The following is a 17,541-nucleotide window of genomic DNA, read 5'->3' on the forward strand; positions in this document are numbered from 1 at the left end:
TGAAGAACGAGTCCACTTCTGAGACTTCTGTTTCTGCTTCTTCCACGGAAGACATTGTAGCAGAACTGTGGAGATCCTCGAAGTCAGGGGTGTCAAACCCGTCCGGTGGAGGGCCGAGACACTCCAGGTTTTACTTCCAGCCGGCCAATAAAGCAGGTGATTGTAATTATCAACACCTCTGATTTGAGAGAAGGAACTCATTAGTGAGATCAGCTGCTGGAGAGATGGTTGGAAAGAAAACCTGGAGTAATGCAACAAAATATTTAGGGGTAATTATGCCCTACAGGACACAACAACATGTGCTCTAAGTATTATTTCCACCGCCCAACAATATTCCCAGGTGAGGTCAGTCGCTCCCCCCTGCCTGTACTGTAAACAGTTTTGGTGGTGCACCACTTTTCCCTCCTGAGGCGCCAGAAAGTTTGCCAGAATCTGTTCAAGGCCAACCAATAGTCATCCTCCATGGCCTCTCCGAACTCTTCCCAAGCCCGTGTTTTTGCCTCCATAAACACTCGGGACACGGTACACATGGACTGTTGGTACCCGTTGGCTACCTCCGGAGTCCCACGGGTCCTGAGTTCTTATTTATTTGTTTGTTTGTTCGTAGTAGGCTATATATTTATTCATTTCCATGTCTTTGCATTTGTACATTTATCATTATTGTTACTAATTTTGGTTTCTCCAAAAGCGTGATATTTACCATATGTCTCCACTTCCAACTAACTGATTATTTGAGGATAGTATGTGGCCAGAAAGGATTAAAAAATCATTCATCCAATCACCTCTCACTTGATTGTTTGAAAGCAATGCGTTTCCAAACAGTTTGCAAGCATAAGTTCGTTATACAAACCATGTGGTGCATCAGTTTAAATTGATTGCTCAAGCTAAGTACACACTGTCTGACAGATATTTTAAATGTAGTTTCGGTGCTAGAGAGGGGGTATTACAATTGTTGTCAACTGTTATAAATAGAGTTTAACCTTGAAAGAGTCTTACTTCTATTTTCACTTGCCCTATCTGGCAGCTGACATACAACTTGTATCAAATTAAGCTAAAACAAATAATAGTTCCTGTTTCGACCAGATCTAATTTGTTGAAAATGTCATATTTTATCCTTTTAAGAGTCTTCCGTTCAATAACTTTCTAAAATTGGCTCAATATCGTACCGCTAATCCTGTGAGTGCCTTGTTTTACTTCTCATCCCTCCTCTCTCTCTCACTCAGCTAATGAAGGCCTCGTGGCCCACTGTTATTAAAATTACGCCTTTGCCTCTGATATTAATTGGGTCCGTAATAAGGAGCGCATCAGATTCATTATTTAATTGCCAGTGCACATTTGGAATTCAGTTTCTGAAATGTATTTTTAATGAAAAACACTACATCCTGACCTAATCATATCAACCTTATTCTATCTAATTAAGGATGCAAAAAATCATTAGAGTTGCAAAATATTAGTTTCAGCTCTGTCGGGCTGCTCCTTTGCTTGCCTTCATGAATATTATTTTTTTCCTGTCGGTGATAAATAGTTAATGAGGGAAAAATGACAAGAATTTGCATGTAGGCAAATTAGTCTAATAGGGTATGTCTTTGCTGAGTTAGGAAAGTGACCCTTTTCATAGAAGTTGTTAAAATAATTATGAAATAATGGCAAGGACTTTCTCTTATTTTAATGAAAAATTGCTTGAAATTTTTTTTAAATCATAAAAGGCAATCACCCTAAATTTGCATCACTCACATGAGATTGTGTTCATGTATTTTATTTTATTTTATCAGTTTTATAATGCCAAATTAGGGACAATATTAATTATGCTTTAATTGTTGCTTTGGAGGAAGATACAGTAAAGCAAGGGTGATTTAACAGACCCAAAGCAAGAGGTCATCAGCAGTTAAATGAAGCATTTTCTTAATCACAAACTTTGGGGCGCAATTTCTTTCCAAACATTGAGAACTTCAATTTTCTCCCAATAAACAGGTCCATCACTATTCCATTAAGAGCAGCGTAGTCACGTCTCAGAGCCGAGGCTTGCTGTTCGTTGAGGCTCAAGAGACAGGAGAAACAAACAGCTTTAACCTGTAAAACCTACAGGTTAATACTTCATGAGGTAAGTTACCCAGAAAATAAAGGTTGATCTGTGAGTTCCTTAATGTTTTGAGAAAGTTACAATGATTAAATCATCTGTCATTTGCAAGAAGTCATTTGTGTTAGGATTCTCAGCCCAGAGCACAGGAAGTCTGGCCACCTACTGATAGCCAGTCAAATGGCACATTGTGCTAACTAACTAGCAGCATGGTTAATTAGCATGATTCTACACTAACCTGTTGGACACTGCTGGATGATGTGTGCTGTATGAAATTGTGTTCCTGTATTATTTTTGTCTTAGTAATAATGCTATCAATCACGAACTGAAACATTTCTGCAAGTCAGCCTAGAATTGCATTGTTAAAGATGTAAATGCCTCCATTCACACCGGAGTAGATCAAAGTATTTCTAAGGCAAGGTTTGACAGTGTAGGTTGGTTTTCTGATGTTCTGACTCTGACTATCATAGAGCGATTAGCTACTATGACCCAAACAAAACATTCTTTTGGAAGTGGCAAGCTTGTCTTCCCCTCCTGAAAGAAAGCCCATCCAAACAGGCTTGTCTGTGTTTCACCAGAAAAAGAGAATTTACTGAACCGTCTGGCTCTATTTTGCTCCTCGTGTGAACTTGTGCAAGCAAAGAGCAAGGGAGTTAATGAACATGGAGAACACCGAGCAATGTGTGCCACTAAAAAAAAAAATCATGAGGAATAAATTAAGCGCGGCTGCAGTTTGATCGCTGTGTTCCATTTTCCTTATCTCAACAAGTCACATTTTCAATCACTATGCAAAGATTTTACATCGGGTATAGGGTCGGTGATAATACTCTTCCCTTTCCTATGTCATCACTGTAGGCCTACACCCGGTTGTCAAACATGAGACAGCATCTCCACAGCAACAGTAATTTCATGGAGACATGCACTTATGCAAACTGGAATTCTGCATTTCCCATGACACCAAGTTGTCCACATTATTTGTGCATGTACACCCTAGTATGTGTTGATTGAACAATCTTTCTTAAATGAAATATCTTCGGAAATTGGTTTCCACAGACTAATCAGGCAGCCCGCTAGTTGAGTTTCTGTTTTGGTAATTATCTTGCACTAATTAGAATGAAACTAAAGACCTCTGAGATACATTTCTGAAATGTAACTAAAAGCAAATTCTGTGATATAAAGTGAGAATATTGAATGCATTCTCTTGTCATAATATCTTAAAACGTAGATAGTGTTGATGGGCAGCGGGACAAAAGGATGGCTGCCATTAAAGTAATCAGTAAACTTATCCGCCAACAGTTTTCCCTTCACTACTGCAACCTCCAGGCAGCCTACAACCCATCTGACTTTCTGCCTTACACAGCTTAATCTAACAATTTATCATCGGTGACCTTCTTGGATCGCTCTCTAGTTAAGAAAACATTTATTAGCCCAATCCAATCTCCGAGGGATTGAGGAGAAGTGCTTGTGAGTGCAATGAGATGCTTACCTTCCGCCGCTCTCCATTAAAGCCTCTCCATTGCTCCGCCTTCTTAACGAGGGAGCTCAATTCCTGATTGGAGAGCTCCAGATCTTGCGGCAGGAAGTAAGTCCCCTCCTTGGCTGTGAGCCGTTGAAACACATCCAGCATGCGACCGTCGTTGTGAAATCTGAAGGTGTGGCATGAGGGGAAAAGGTGAGGAGGAGAAGCAGGAGTGATGACTCATTTAATACATGTATTACAAAGACAATCACACATATTTGCCTTGTGTCAAACGTGATAATTGTGGTTCGCATGCCATGTGGCTAATTCTATGCCGAGCATCATCGGATCTTCTTCTTCGCTGTCATGTTGACTTGCTTTTATAGAACGGGTCAAATCTCAGTGATCCCAGCTTACTGGAAGAGCGCAGGACTCTTCTATTGACTGCATAGAGCATGTTTGCAATACAGTATAGGTATAATCGATCAATTCAAGCAAAATGAAATAGCAAAAGGAATCAAACAAATTTTCCTATGAGTGGGAAGCGCATTGAGAACACAAGTTGACTGTAGTGATGTCTGTGTTTGGTCGAGCGTCTACTCTACGTGGTTGTTCTTCTGTTAATGTGTGGGAGTTGGATTCTGGGATATTCTTTAACATTTTCAATGAGCTTCAAAGATGACCAGCTGCAATGGATGCACTGGTTGCAGATGCGTCTGGAGAGACCAGCCTGAGTCACAAAAAAAAAAAAAAAAAAAAATCGGCACAGCAGTATGCGTATTGATTGATACCTCCAGATGAGCGCACATCAGCAAAGCGTTGTTTTTGTTTTGCCATGCAAGGGTTTCATGCAGCCGAACCTCTAAAAGGAATAACCATGGCTGTAAACAAATGCTTTGGCTGACCATCAAAACCATAAGACCTTCTGCCCTTCCATAGAGATTCACTTCTGTCAGAGGGTAATCAACTCTCAAATAAAACCAACATCAAGGAGACTGGAATTTATACAAGAAGCTGGTAAGGCGCTTTGAACTCAGCATCATTCCCGATTCCTCCTGGGAGACGGATGTTTGTAGAATCTTGACCTCAGACACAGGAATAGCATGCATTCATTTTCATCCTTCACTTGAATTGTGCTTCTCATTCATTTATGCGGTCTCTATCGAGGAGGAATTCACCATCTTTGTGTCTTTGTGTTTGAAAACTGGCTCGTTTCCTTATCGTTGGTAGTGCTCTGAATGTAAGTATGTGCTGCTTATATCTGGGTTACGACCTGGATGATACGTCTCTCATCAGTCTCCTTCAGTATAGGGGTCACCGTGAGGACACATTTTAACTTATGGAATATATTTCAACAGAATATTCATGACAAGGTTCCTGTGGTGGGTAAAAACAGATAGGAAATAAGGAATTTTTCGGTGGTATTGATATGACATCACTACTTTTGGTGTTTTTTTAAAGTAAAAAAAAATAGTAAAAAGATAGAGATGTAAACCCATCACTGATGTGTGTTTCTGCAGTCAGTGAATAAAGGCAGCCTAAAATGTAATTAAAAAAGGATAACAGTCCATTCTATCTATACATATAGCCTGAGGCATTTTTTTTAGAAATAGGTCACGCTCTGTGTCAGACCCCTTCCTTGCAGCCAATAGGAAACTGTAACCCATAAAATTATCAGCCTTGCTTCAGCCTCGTGGCCTACATTCAATACAAACCCATGCGACGGTTGAGTGGCAGAAGTCATTATTCCCGGCTGCTGTTTTAATATTGTCCATTTAGCTGGAGCGCGATAAGCGTCCCGCTTACTGAAATTAGATGGCACCCTCTCCTTGGCCGCCAATCTCAAACTGATTAATTCAATAAGTAGTTTCTTACATTTTCAGCCTTTAATGGAATTTGGTCATATATGAGGGTGGGAGAACACACCTTGGATGAATACTGAGGTACATTATTGAGTCATTTATCACCCGCCCTTCTACTCTTTTTACATCCATGCAGAAAAGAAATAGAAAAGTAAAAATATGTCATTCTATTATTTTAAAAGTGCAATAGCAGTCTGTTAAGCTGGAAATTTAGGAAGAAGGTCTGAAAGTCTAAAATTAATAAAGTTGTGTCCATCAGTTAGGGACTAGTAAATGAGGCAGCAGAGAAAATTATATATATTTTTCATGTTCTTGTTTATTTCCACAATGGGCTTACACATTGTGGAAATACAATGTGTAAGCCTCTAATAGATTTATTATAAGAGATATGAAGGCATAATAATAATTAAAAAAAACATTAATACAGTCTGAGGTGCTTTATCAAACTATAAACCTCACAAGTGAATGATTTACCATGGGTTACCTCAATCTGAAGATGCAATGTGTGTGTTCACCACCATGTATATTCTGTTAATTTTAGTTTATATGAAACATGCAATGATACCCACAATGCAAAGCATTCATCCTGATCAGATAAAGTCAGGAAGGAGCTCACGTTCATGCTGCATAAAAAGTGGTCTAGCTTTTAAATTAGAAAAGCTTAGAACTTCCCTAACAATTTGACTGTGCAAAGTATTATTTTTTCTTTAAGGTTTGAAAATTGATGTAAAACATAATACTTCTACTGTGTAAACATTTTATTTTTATTGTGATTGCCCCAGAAACTTGGTCCTTCTAGGACCGTTTAATTTGCCTTGCAGGTCCTCAGATGGGTGGAGCTGAGATGACAGCAACTAATTGGGAACACCTGGCCAGTCTTCCCAGGCTAATTAACCCCGCCCACCCAGTCACCAGGTGTTGGCTATCAGCAATCACAGTGGCTGTTATCACAGACTTGGGTTCTGCTGTTTTCCTGTCTCTCCAATCCCAAAGCCATGCTGTGAGTTGTTGTTGTGTTTCTGCCTTTTGCTGTTCGCTGAGAACATGCGCCATACATTGTCCAACACATTTATGCGCCCTCACACACACTATTGAAACCTGTTTTCACGACATATTGCAATATTGATAGAACTTGTTGAATAAACTTTTTAGTTTGGAGCCACCCTAAAAGACAGAAACTGGAACAATGAATTGCATTGATGGAAAATTAGGGGTGCGAGTTTATTTCAGCTCAGTGGATGTTGCGGCTTCCTGCCCTGGTTTAGCCGCTGAGGGGTGTGTTGGGTCCTGCGTAGTTGTCCGACGCGCTCAAATGTTTGTACAAAGACGCGGAATCCAGGATGCGTTCTCAGGTGGATTTATTGAGGCCCAAGTGCGGCGGTACTGGCGATAGACAAAGTCCAAAAAGTATATTGCCTGGATGAATGATGGATGGATGAAAATAAACCATCAAATAAAGCCAAAGTGTACAAATGCGTGTAAAGCGGTCAACAAAAATTACGGCCTCCCAACTGCCTCTCCCCTAGCCTCCGTGTTCCAGGTGTGTGCGCGCCCTTAAAGCCTCACACACGCCCATGCGCACACACCCACAGGCACACCCACCGGCACACCCACCCCCAGGCTATACCCACACTCACCACACGGGCCAGCAGACACACATGCATTCAGTGTCCACCATATCTGTCTTCTACAGTGGACATTGAGGAACTTCTTGATAATAGGACTTAGATTAAGTTGGTTGTTTTCTACTATAGAGAAATGTCCTTACTCAGGAATGACACAATGATTATAGCTATTAGATCAGTTTGTCATCGACTCACCTTAATAGGTAAATGAAGAGGATGGTGATGGAGAGCAGGAAATGGACCGAGTAGAGGAAGAGCGTGATAATCACTCCTGCGATGCCTGATTGGTCAACTCGATAGAAGTGCCAGTAAAGCTTGGCTGCGTCACCCACTGGAGTGTCTGGGCTGTAAGCGAGACGCTGAGGAAACAGAAATTGAAACAGGAACAAAAGACAAATCTGCAACTATTAGATGTTTAGAATGAGAAATTTTGAATAAGCTCTAAGCCAGGAGAGAGATGTTGTTTTAATCACAAATATGATGATTCCATTAATTGTTTTGTAATAAATTAGTGTGACATCACATTGCAGTGTCATCTAAACAGTGTATGACTCAGACATTAAGAAGGCCACATCTTTTCGGCGCTCATAACCGACAAGATCCAACCCACTGGCAAAAAAACACCCATCCAACCATGCTTATTTTAATTCTCACCACCCTTTTTTTGTAATCTAAAGTCACTTTGCCAAGATAAAGTGAACTCCTATTTAAAGTGCACAAGTGTCCAAGTTATTTTTAAGTGACTTACCCCGAGGACGGCATCCACTGCAAAGACTGCCAGGGGGTCGAGGACTGTCCACACTCCCTGTGCCATGACAAACTTTGACGTGAAGGAAGGCAGTGAGCCAAATATTTGTTGACAGCCCCATCTGATCAGAACCAACAGGAACATTACTGCGTTCAAGGTCAGGGGACCCACCACCACCATCACCAGCTCCTCCCGGGTGTGGAGCAAAGAGCTCTGGTAGATGAGGTCCACTGTGTGTGCGTGGAACTGGAATCTGGCAGGAGAGGAAGTGGAGTGTGCGCACGTGTCAATACGCATGTAGTGAATTTGTGTTTGTGATGCTTTGCCGCTCAAGGGCGAGCTGGTTCCAGCAATTCACACACTGTGTTATATTGTTTGTGGTCGATTCCATCAAATGTAATTAGTGTTATGTTAAGTTGTGCTATAATTTGCTGCTTTAGTGCATTTCAACAAAGGATCATTTATCGAAAACGTGGTTTCTTAATGTCTGAACTCAATTCAGTTTACAAAAGGAAACATCATAGACATAGCATTTTGCCACCTGCACTCATTTGATTTAGATGGAAACCAGAGAGAGCTTTTCTTAGCCCCTTATTTCTACGTTAGACTCCTGCATTTACCGCAAGCCTCATGAGTTTCTTAATCTTCCCATCAGTCAGGAGGAGGCAGAGCTAGTGGTAGGAAAGGAAATGTCCAGTTTTTGCTCATTAATTTCCATCTGATTTGCTCCAAGAGCCTCAGATCCTGTACATTAATCTGACAGCGGAGGTCCATTGGTGTTTTATCTGATGCAAATCTCCTAAAGCACAAACCCAGTCCTCCAGAAGTCCTCTTTAGAGTGGCGATTACCTCAACGAATGGTCGGTACAGACAGGAGTTTAATGCTATTTTCTACACCGAGGGCTTGTGTTTCTCTGATAAGTTGCACACTGAAATCTCATTCCACAAATGACAGGGAGATATTTCATTTATAGAGAATCTTGATATGATACTACAAAACTTTCCAGTTTAATACTTTGGATTACATTGTGTCATTTGTGACTTCATTCCACATCCAATCAGATGCTTTATCTCTTCAGATGGGGACAATGTCTGAAAATGTCAAAACGCTGTAATTTCAGAATGGTTGAAGCACATGCATTCCTACCGTTGGATAGCGGGGCTCTATGACAAATAGCTAATTGTGTTCGCTGTACTTACAATTTAGAGGTAATAATCTGACCACTTTCTTGCCACTTAATATTTCTGCTTCACTAGAGTTCTGAAAAAAGTTTCATTGTACTTTGCACATCACCCAGTTTATGAGGTTCTGGCTTTTTTAGCGCATGTGGTTCTAAATACTGTAAAACTTTGGAATAAATTACACAAAATAAAAAGACAGTGTTAATATTGGCCCTACCTGACCCAGCTACAAAATTGCTGCCTACACATTAATGCATCAGCAATAACAATCCAATAATCCAATCCATAATAACATGACAGTGGTGGAGAATTGTGCATAATGAGAACTTCAGCACTTAGTTTTGGTTTAGTAAATCGGTTTTACTGACTAACTTTACTCGTGTCTGTGCACAAAAAAAAAAAGAAAATACAAAAGTAGTGAAAGGCGAACTCGTAGGTGACGGATGTGACACAGCCAGTAGGAACACTTCCAGTCTGAGGGTGGATGGAGGAGGCAAAGACAGACTGAGCTAGGGAAGGAGGGGGGCCTGTCAACAACCACGCCGACTCTCTCTCTCTCTCTCTCTCACTGGGCACCACCAGCTCTGACCATTGCATGGAGAGAGAAATGCTCGAAGGGAGAGCAGCGTATACGGACATGTGGAAGTTGTCATCTGATGTTGACCCCCTCTGTTTCCGCATTTCTGTTTTTCACCTCCTATTCACGCCCTCAGTCCATTTTTTTTTCATCCAGCTGAATTTTTTATTTCTTTTTTCAACCTTCCTCTATAAATTTCCACGATTTAACGCATGATGTGTGCGCCCTCTTGTTACTGTCATAAAAACCTCGTGCATGCATGTTTGCAGTCAGCTTGTTTTATTGTGATGAATTAAACCAGCACCATATGCTATTAAAATGGGATTTAACAGTTCTGTGGCATCTTATTGCTGTTTATTATCGATGTTGTGTACCAAATAATAACAGTAAATTCCTTCCAAATAATGTAGCCTTTTGGGACTTTAAGCTGTGTGGTGAAATGAGCAAACTCCCCCAGCAATGGTTTGTTAATATTGAAAGAGTCTTGTTAAAATGTTAATGGGGGGGATTCTAAGCAGATGAGTTAGGCATAGCCACACACAGCCACACACACACACACACACACACACACACACACACACACACACGCTGCACATCCTCTGCTCCTTAACCCCTCCATGTCCCTGAATGTTTGTGTGTGTGTCTTTTGTATTTAGTTAGAATGTGCCCAGCAGTAATCTATAAATGTATCTCCTCTCTATATGTAAATTGATTTTTTTGTCAGCCACAATGTGTCTCCTTGTGGTAGTAGTTTTGGTCTGTGTGTATATTTGCATCCATATGCTCCCCCACATCCATACGTATTGTGCGTGTGTGTGAGTGTGTGTGTGCGTGTGTTTCTGTGCGTGCAGGCTGATTTCAAAGGAAGCAAACTCACTTGTTGACAGGAACTGCTATGGCCTGGAGGTAGAGCCACTGGCTGCAGTAATGCAGGTAGAGCCTCACAAACCACATCAAAGCCAGCAGCAGCATAATGAGGCCGAGCTGCTGAACGGAGCCACGCCAACGACTACGCGGCTGTTGTTGCTGCGGCAACGGCAGGCCCAGCTCGGACGGCAGCATGAGCAGAGCCAGGCGGACCCGGTCAGACAGGCGTGAGGGGCAGGTGCCAGATCCTGCCAGCATTGCCCTGTTATTTGACAAAAGAGAATCAGACATGCCACTCTAAATAAGTATTTTATTATTTACTATCCTATTTACTAATAATGACATTTATGAGCACAATATCTGAGTAGAATTCCAAAACTTATCCTAAAAGTAACATGAAATAGCTAAAAAAAAATTGCACCACATCTGTAATATTTAAATGTATGCCTTTTGTTATCTTCAGATAGTCACACGAAGAGAATTATGGGTTTTAAAATGCTGGTAACTTTTCCCCAGTGAAGTAATCAAATTGACACACATTCACACGAACATGAATTCTTTCTCTCGCACACCAACACGTACACAGATAGGAATCCCTTCCAGCAATGCTCAGCTTCCCTCAGCACCTCTGCCTTCTCCGTGCCGCCCTTTGTCAGGCCTGCTTAAATATTCCCTTTAATTTCGAGGGCACAGATGGAATTTTGGAGGAGAGGAGAGGAATGTTTCAGGCTAGTATTGGTCTATTATAAAAAGATCATACACACCACATACAACATTCAATAATGCTATATCTGTGTATAGTAAATTAGTGTGTTTAGGTAGAATAGAAAAATGCATTACAGTTTCAACATGCCACCCAAAACAGCCCCTGATGACCCCTATCATGGAACTGACATTAATTAGACCAAGGCTAAAGTAGACGCTACGGTTAGCATCGGTGAGGCTTGAGGCCTTAGCCTGTGGACGTCCCCGTGTCTCACCACTGTGTCCCAGAGCACAGTTATAATTCACTTTGTAGTAGGTATGTAGGGGAAATGGTACACTGCCTAAAGATGGAAAAAAAATCTGAAAAAAGAGCAGAATCAATTTCATTGCCTGCCACCCCCACCCACCCCCAAAATAATTAGTCTCAACTTGCATCGAAATGCTCTATTGTGTTTCCTTCTGCTTACATTGCAGCAGAAATATGAGCCATCACATGGCTGTATTTGTAACAAAAAAGAGATCATCGTTGCTGTTCTACATGTGGTGGGTACACACTCTGAAGTATATTATTATTTGAAGTTAGCAAGTTCCGTATTTGGTGTGGTGCAGCAAACAGCACGTGGGAGGACTCAGCATTCATTCAGAACGCTCAGTCAGCAGTTTCAGCTCATAAGTATACAAGCGTGGCTGAAACAAATTGGGGTAGAAAGATAAATATCAGCTATTGGTCAGTTTTGCTGTTGCGATCTTAAAGTAATGCACACTTGTATACTGTATATTTCCTGTGTCGGGTCAATGACATGCTGCACATTTAAGATGCAGAAATGAAATTAAGAGAATTTAAATACTTGTATGTCTGTTTTATACAAAATATAAATACATTTAAAATCTAGTGCTAACAGGAACACAAATATAAATAATAAACAATCACACAGACAACCTGGGAGTCACTACACTTAATATTAATAGTAGACAATCGTGTGAGACACACTTTCATTCTGTGATGACTCGCTATACTGTGTGGTATGAAGCTACTTTCTGCAGTCCTGCAAGAGCCGAATTACAGAGTAGACAAAAAAAGCAGCGTGTTACAGGCAAGATGCTATCCTGTCAAGTGGCATTAAATGAAAACGGCAAACACAACCTGACGCCCGTCTTTCACGTAATGAAGATATTGATGATGCATGAAAGAGGAATATTTTTAGATGTCCTCTTGTGTGGCGGCCTTTTCCGATGGCGACTGGTAACGTGATGTGAAATCTGTTATCACCACTGAACTGATGTCATTGTGGCACCTCCAATTACACACACAAAAAAGACACAGCAAAGAGAGCGAAAGGCAGGGGACATTTTTCAGGATTTAATGATGTTTCATTCCAGTACGACAGTTTGACCCTGGAAAAACTGATAGCATGTGTCATTGGAGCCCAGAGATTAAACCAAACACCTCAACAAGCACTGGCACATAATACATTTTAAGTGGAGCATATGAGTTTGTGAGATCTTGTCCAGAAGCAGTTCCCTCTTTAGCTTTTGATAAGTTTTTTTTCATTTTTTATTCTTTGTCATCAAAGCATGCCGCAGATGGATTTATTCTCCTCCTTTAAACTTTTTTTTTTCAGTGCGGGCCAACACCTGTAAATCAGACTTAGATAAATGTTAGTTGTCACCCACTGGAGCAGGAATCATCTCCTGGACTGGTTTTCCCAGGCTGTGTCCCCACAAGATGACAGCTAACGTGAGATGCGCTCTTAAAAATAGAACAAATAGCAAGTACGGACAAGTATTAAATCGCTGAGATGGCATAGGTAATGAGAGACGGAGGCGCAGAGGGAGGAGTACAGCGGGGTGTTACATTTTAAATAAGAGATTTACGGTGAGAAGGCTCCAGGGCGGAGGAGAATCCCTCCACATTGCCCTGATGGCGTAAACCCTCCAGTCTGAGGCCATTTAAGTACTGGACTTATCCCTTTATTGTGAGGATTAAGTTATTTTCTGTCACTTTCTTATTTAGGCCACCGGCATTGTTTATAAATACACCAATAGCACATAGTCGAAGAATGGTTTGTTGAAGGGGAAAAACAGAAAGGAATGATGCCGTGTGAAAATGGACTTAAAAGATTGACAGATAATGTGATTGAGTTCTCAGTGGCCCAGATCCACGAGTGTTGTGGTGATTATGGAAGTGTGATTATCTGAGGTGTCGGAGATAGTGCTGCAGATACCCCATCTTTGTCTGAATTTCAATTTTGAAGAGTGTTGATACTACATTGGTTTTGGATTGTGACAGTATCTGCCATCTGTCCTCCGTAGGTTAAATGTCCTCTCTGCAGTGTTTTACATTGAAATAGTTTGTAAGAATAAAGAAAAAAAACCTATGGGAAAAAACTATGAAATGGGTGCACATCCAGGACAATGGCACTTAGATGCAGAAGTAGAAGTTCAATATACACTATGTTAAAATTTTTTTTACTTACTTTATCCAACTAAGAAAACAGGCATCCTTCACTGTTCCCTTAGCCAGATCATGCTACGTGTACACCTGTACAGTCATCACAACTGAGAGACGGTTCACTTTTAGTGCTGACAATGGAGGTTTGGGGTGATGTGAAAGAAATAATCCATATTAGTGCTGCTAATATGAAAGGAAACAGTGAAGAAACACAGGTCCTAAACTTCAATTCAAGTTAATGAAAGTGTAAAAATGTTGGATATATCCATTTGTCCAGATCTACACCACAACTCATTGGGGACCATTCTGGCCTGAGACCCCTCCTCTTGTTAAATTTCTTCCATATCTGTCAACATTCATGGAAACCTGCCGACAAACCAGTGATAGACAGACATGAGTAAAATGCAACCTCCTTGGCACAGGTAAGAAAGCAGCATGCAGACTGCCTGCAGGCCTTTTAGATAATTGAGTCATTTTCCTATCCTGTTAAGATAAGTTTTATTTACAGAAAAAGAACTGCTTTAGAGTAATCTTTGTTCTTCCGCTTTAACTCTCCCTCATTCTGTTTTTAATTCTAATCAATCCTACAACACATATTCAACATTTAGGATCTTTATTAAGCACTGTTTTTACAGAGAAGCTGGAAAAACCAAAGTACAATCAGTAGTGAGTTTCATTGACAAAATGGGAGCACAGCGGCAGGTATTTGGGTTGTAGTTAAAAGAGACTAATGGAATAGTGACTCAGCTTGCAGCCCATCAACATAGCAAAACAGAATAATAATGCACCACCAAATTATTCTGAATTATTTACACCTGACAGAGAATAAAGGAGAGTTTAATGAACAGCAGTGGGGGAAAAAAAAATGTTCCACTTAATTAGGTATCCGTGTTCCGCTAATAGACACCGGCTCATTCATACAATGTGAGGGAGGCTGTCAAGTGCAGGCATACAAGGGCAATGGAGAAGGCCACGTGTGTCATTCTGTTGATCGGCCCGGAGAGAAGGAGATTCAACAAGCACATGCAATCACATGCTGATAGATATGTAGATGATAGTATGTAAACAAATCAGACAATCATTCACATTGGTATTCTTTGGTGATCAATAAGCATGCACTGTCTTTACAATGTCTGAAGCAGCAGGTTGTTGATTTTTTTCTGCAAAATTCCTGACAACCAGAGGCAAATTCTAGACAGCAAGTTTTGTGCCCTGCCAAGAATATAACATACTTTTTATGCATGAAATAAAAATATCATAAAACAGAAATACTTCTTGAGAGTTTTAGGGGGGGATTTTGTTTCCTGAGGACACAACATTTTGTTTTTTTTAGTCTTAATGCCAACTTAAACCAACCAGCAGCTGGCTCCAGTTTATTTACCGCACAGATTGTGGCAATCTAACCTTGAGGAAAAAAGTGAAAGAGTATAAAAAATATGAGGCAATTCTTTCAACACAATGCCAAAATGCAGTCAGGGTCATTGTGTGATGACAAAAAGCTAATATCATATCCTTCTGTATCTTAGCATTTCTATAATATCATGCTACGTGTGGTCGCAGAAAAACAATGAAACTCATCGACCATCCCTTTGTGATTTCTGCATTAGTAAAAGAGAGGCTCTCCTGCAAAAGTGCTTTACCCTCTGGAATAGTTTAGATGCATGCATGCATGAGGTTTCACTGCCGTGCAACATGTGGTGCTTTTACGGGGCGACTGACTTCATACGGGAGCAGATTAAAACATGGAAATGGCAGCTCCCTTGGTGCGCTATAAACTAGGGTGGAAACATTTCAAATGCAAATGCACCTGGGATCAACAAACACACAGGGACTTCCCAGGGCCTTATTACACACTCAGTTGCTACAAGTACAACCAGGATCGCTGGAGAACAGGTTTTTCTCTCTATATACATTTTGGAGTGCCGGTATATATGTAATACATTAATCCTGGATAAATGCTGACACTTCTTCATCCTCTTTCGGCTTGTCCACTCAGGGGTCGCCACAGCAAATCAATATTCTAGTCGATTGCATGCTTAATTCTGGAAAAGTTTTACTCCGGATGCCATTCCTGTCGCAACCCTATATTATGTAATACTATATTAGAAGAATGATTCATTTCAGTCATCAATTTGGGTGAGGTGTACAGGGATGAGCACTGTGGAGGCTGGGCACAGGCCTCCAGAGAGTTGCATCAGTATTTAAATGGATTCCACTTCCCTGACCTTGCTTCGTGACTGCAGGACATTGTCACCAGAGAGATAGAGGCAGATGGAGAATGAGGAAAGGCCGCAGATAGGAAGATTGAGAAAATTAGCGGCAGACAAAGTGAGATGAAGCCAGAATTAAAAAGAGAGAGGAAGTAATTATGAGACTATGTGTAGCATGTGTGTATGTGGAGAACATTTACGTTTGTGTCAGTCAAAGAAAACAGGACAAAATAAGGTTCCCTGTGCTGAGACATGACCATTGAACATCATAGCGCAGACGAGGCATCGAATCAGTTCTCAATGTGTTATCAAACGGACCTCTGGCAGATGTTGCCTCACCATTCATTTGTGTCTTTGGCTTTGTTAATGTGAGTTTATGTAAATGTCCCTTAAAGTCTACACCTGTGTGTGTGTGTACAATCCAAACAACTAATGTCCAATACAAAGTATTAACTATGATTCCAGTGTGATTCTAAATCAAGTATACTCTGCTTCTGAACTGAAAACAGTTCAAATAGGTGCTGATGACATCATGCTCAAGAATACACAAATGTTCCAGCGAATCAAATCCTGATTACGTTGACATCTACAGCCTGTCAGTAACATTATTAGGGCTGCCTGTCAATGCTATTTTCCTAAAAGTTCATATTTATTTGCGCAGGGTTAAGTGCATCTGCGCTGCACTGTGTTGGCTTCGTGTATCTACACGAAACAGTCCGCTTTAGAATTCTCGGGGCGCTGTTTGTTGACATTTGCCATCTATTTTAGATGCTTTGATCAGACCGGGGAACAAGTGTGTCACCTCTGGCCCGGCTCCCTTCCTCTCATCTCGCGCACACTAACACAAATACACAAGGTCTCACCCAGAATCATTTGCACGCTATCACATATAGTTCCTGTCATTTTTCCTGTATCTGATCCCCTTCCCCCCCAACCACCCACTTTTACATGTCTGTGGGAACCACATTAATTTAATGCAGACCACCAATGGGACCGCAGTCGGCTCTGACTGACACCCACATCACTGCAGATTAACCAATCACATTGCAACATTAGCCTGTCAGGGAGTTGACAGCTCAGATCTCCATAAAGGAAGCAGTTCGCTGATTGTGTATGTGTGAGATCAGAAGTGACCCATGGCGCGCCTGGCCGCAGACAACCCTAACGTGCACTCTGCTCGAGGTAGCCAGGGGCCTCTCCTTCCCATATGCATGCAAGTACTTGCACATGCACGTACATAGATACATTCCTACCCCCCTCAGCACAGAAAAGAGCCTTGAAAAGCACTAGAGACTCAGGGGTGAACCACACTGCCATCTCCACCCACCTCTGCAACCACCATTACATCAGAATTGATTGACCCTTGCGCTGGGTTGTGATTCAGAGCTGCAGTATGCAGGGGATTGACAGAGTGGAAGTAGTTGTTGGTTTTGGTTTTTTTTGTCTTCATTTCAGGTGTTTTTCTCTCTTTCTCTGTCTGTAACTGCAGGCCGATATCTTTATATATCTCTATGACGGTTCTTTGGTAAACATATTACACTGCAGGGTGCATCCCATGAATGTTCCCCGTGTAATTAGAAGACCAATGCATATGGGCCGCCTTGAACAATATCGCTGCACACTTTACTGCTAATGTCACACTTGAGCATGTATACACACTCAAACAGATGGAGGGCACAGAAAGATAGACGGAGACACGCAGCGACTGAGTGCTCTGATAGGCTCAGTTGGGGGAAACGGGCGGAGAGGATTGTTGGTCCCCAACGAGGCGAGTTAA

At 41.2% G+C, this 17,541-nt stretch overlaps 1 protein-coding gene across 1 annotated transcript in view; it reads right to left on the reverse strand.

Moving 5' to 3' along the window:
* ofcc1 (orofacial cleft 1 candidate 1) overlaps positions 1–17,541 on the reverse strand; it is a 69,351-nt gene that overhangs the window by 18,365 nt on the left and 33,445 nt on the right. Inside the window, exons 17-20 of the mRNA XM_068748221.1 lie at positions 10,408–10,659; positions 7,772–8,024; positions 7,219–7,382; positions 3,564–3,723 (exon numbers count right to left, since the gene is read on the reverse strand). Coding sequence (XP_068604322.1) covers positions 3,564–3,723; positions 7,219–7,382; positions 7,772–8,024; positions 10,408–10,659 — 829 coding nt within the window. The remainder of the gene's footprint in view (positions 1–3,563; positions 3,724–7,218; positions 7,383–7,771; positions 8,025–10,407; positions 10,660–17,541) is intronic.

This window comes from Brachionichthys hirsutus, chromosome 14, assembly GCF_040956055.1.
Source record: "Brachionichthys hirsutus isolate HB-005 chromosome 14, CSIRO-AGI_Bhir_v1, whole genome shotgun sequence".
NCBI classification, from domain to species: Eukaryota; Metazoa; Chordata; class Actinopteri; order Lophiiformes; family Brachionichthyidae; genus Brachionichthys; species Brachionichthys hirsutus.